Below are 2840 nucleotides of genomic sequence, written 5' to 3' on the forward strand. Positions count from 1 at the left end.
CCTGAAGGAATGTTATATCTGTCCACATTCCTCGATCCATTTTGTTCACCTCGAATGGTTTGTGGTAGTGATAAAGAGGGGTCATCTGGTCCGATCTCATTTGGAGTAGAGGTCCCCCGATAGGATTTCCCATCTTTGAGTGTCCTGTTTCTGTCCTATTTCCCAGAGACAAGACACTTTGTTGTCGATAGAGTCCCATTCTTGCCTCCGCCTGGATCACTATGTGAAGAGGCGGAAGGTCCAGAAGCGCCTCCATTGATGCAGTGGGCGTTGATTTCATCGCCCCTGTTATGCTCAGACAAGCAAGTCTTTGCACAATGCTGAGGCTGAGCATTGTTGTTTGTTGCATTACCTTAGGCCAGCGGTCGCCAACCTGTCGATCGCGAGCTACCGGTAGCTCGCGGATGCAATTCTGGTAGCTCTCACAATTTTAAAAACACAAACTGCAAAAATCAGAGAAGCTTCCGAAAATTCCACAAAAAAATGTAATTGTCATAATATTAAACATAAACAGCGGCAACGTTGCGGTGAGCGATGCCGCTGACGCCATCAAGCTAGAAGCGGCTAGAACCGACCGGCCGGACCAGCGCGTTAGTGTTCGAGAGAGAACGGTCTGGATTGCTTTGAACGGTATAAATACGCACGGTGCGGCGACATTGCGCTTAGTTTAAAACTGAACCTGAACGCATAACCAACGTCCAGCGGTTGGGTTAGTAGAGAACAACAAAAAAGAATATTATGGCAAGCAGTAGTAAGAAGGTAAAGACATACCACTTTCATTCGGAATGGGAAGAACAGTACTTTTTTACAGAAGTTAAAGGTAAAAATGTGTGTTTGTTATGTAATACTTCGGTCTCCGTTGCTAAAAAAGGAAATATTGAGAGACATCATACAACTGTACATTCTAATTTTGAAAAATCATTCCCACTACATTCTGTCGCCAGAAAGGAGAAACTGAAACAGTTAAAAAATCAGTTAATCGGACAACAATCAATATTTTTAAGAACAGTCGACAAAAATAAGGCTGCAACTGAAGCATCGTACCGTGTGTCCCAGATAATTGCACAAAAAAAGAAACCTTATGAAGACGGGGAAATGATAAAACAGGCGTTTTTAGAAGCTGCTGATTCGTTATTTGCCAACTTTAGAAATAAAGACGAGATACTTTCAGCTATAAAATCTATGCAACTTTCTGCTAATACAGTGATGAGACGTGTAGAAGTAATGAGCAATGATATTTTTTTACAGTTAAGAACTGACTTAGATAACTGTGTTTATTTTTCACTTCAACTGGATGAATCAACAGATGTGGTTGAGACTGCCCAGATGGCCGTGTTCGTCAGGATGGTTTTTAGTGATTTTACGATTAAAGAAGATCTTTTGAAGTTTATTCCACTGAAAGGATACACTACTGGACAGGAGTTGTTTTCTCATTTAAAAAATATTATTTCTTCCGAGAAAATTCCAATATCGAAAATGGTAGGCTTGACAACCGATGGCGCTCCAGCTATGGTGGGTTGTGATAAGGGTCTGGTGGCGTTATGTCGTAAAGATGAAACTTTTCCGCAATTTCTCTCTTACCACTGCATTATCCATCAGCAAGCATTATGTGGAAATTTTCTGAAACTAAACAACGTTATGAAACTGGTGGTAAAAATTGTGAACAAGATTAGAGCTCAAGCATTACAAAGAAGATTATTCAAAACTTTGGCCGATGAAGTCGACTGTCAATACGGGGACCTACTCCTTCACTCTGGAGTCCGATGGCTAAGTAGAGGACGAGTGCTGAAACGTTTTAATGATGTCCTATCTGGCATAGTTCAATTTTTCAAACAACGCGATGAACCGATTCCGGAACTAGAAAATTCAATCTGGCTTCGGGATTTTGGTTTTCTCGTGGACATTACAGAGAAATTAAACGAACTTAATTTGCAGCTTCAGGGGAGAGACAAAGAACTAGCGGAAATGATTTCTGATATAAAAGCATTTATCAGAAAGCTGGAGTTTTGGGAACAAAACCTAATTAACAGCGATGCCAAGCATTTTCCTATTCTTTCAGAAAAGATATCTCAAAATCCATTAGAACCCTATGACAGCAAATATCATGTAGAAATAGTTTCTACCTTGAAGAATAACTTCAAAAATCGTTTTAAGGACTTCGACGAAATGGCTTTAGTAGCGCAGTTTGTTGGTTCACCCTTTATGGAAATTGATATCCAACAGTTTGCAACTTGTGTTATGCAGAACTTTGGCGAAGACATCGCTGCAACAGAAATGGAAGTAATTGAGTTTCAAAATGATTTAGCCTTAAAATCGTTAGTCTCAAGTACCAAATGTATCTGGTCTATTGTAAGCAAAGACAAATATTCAGTTCTATGCCGTGTTGCCTTGAAAGTGAAAGCATTATTCAGTTCAACCTATTTGTGTGAATCTTCTTTTTCCAATATGAAGTTTATTAAGAACAAATATCGCAATCGACTTACAGATGAACATTTGGATAATTGTATTCGAATGGCTGTATCAAATTATACTGCAAACATTAAAAAAATTATCGATGAGTCTGAGTGTCAGCCTTCCCATTGAACGTGCTTTTTTATTTCTCAATGTTTATGTTTATGATAGTGCGTTACTTTTTTGTTGATATTAATAACAATTTTTAAATCTTACGTGACATGCCGTTGTGGCTGGATAAAAGTTTGTGTTTATTTTTCAAACACCTTCGTTTGGTAGGTAGGAATGTAGCTATGAACAAGTACGTACTAGTAATATTAGTTGTTTTGTTATTAGTTTATTATTAGTACCTATGACATGTATTATGTATTACCAGTTAAATAGTAAAA

General features: G+C 38.4%; 1 protein-coding gene across 1 annotated transcript; it reads left to right on the forward strand.

Annotated features, from left to right (window-relative positions):
- The first annotated feature begins 738 nt into the window (after positions 1-738).
- LOC115880171 (general transcription factor II-I repeat domain-containing protein 2-like) lies at positions 739-2583 on the forward strand. Its single transcript, XM_030897307.1, has one exon. It carries the CDS (start codon positions 739-741, stop codon positions 2581-2583), a length of 1845 nt encoding a protein of 614 aa, XP_030753167.1.
- Positions 2584-2840: the final 257 nt, after the last annotated feature.

This window comes from Sitophilus oryzae, unplaced genomic scaffold (genome assembly GCF_002938485.1).
Source record: "Sitophilus oryzae breed Bouriz unplaced genomic scaffold, Soryzae_2.0 scaffold_1620_pilon_pilon, whole genome shotgun sequence".
NCBI lineage: Eukaryota > Metazoa > Arthropoda > Insecta > Coleoptera > Curculionidae > Sitophilus > Sitophilus oryzae.

Excerpts from the sequence above, each read along its gene's own strand:
- LOC115880171 (XM_030897307.1), top strand. The coding sequence starts at position 739 with ATGGCAAGCAGTAGTAAGAAGGTAAAGACATACCACTTTCATTCGGAA.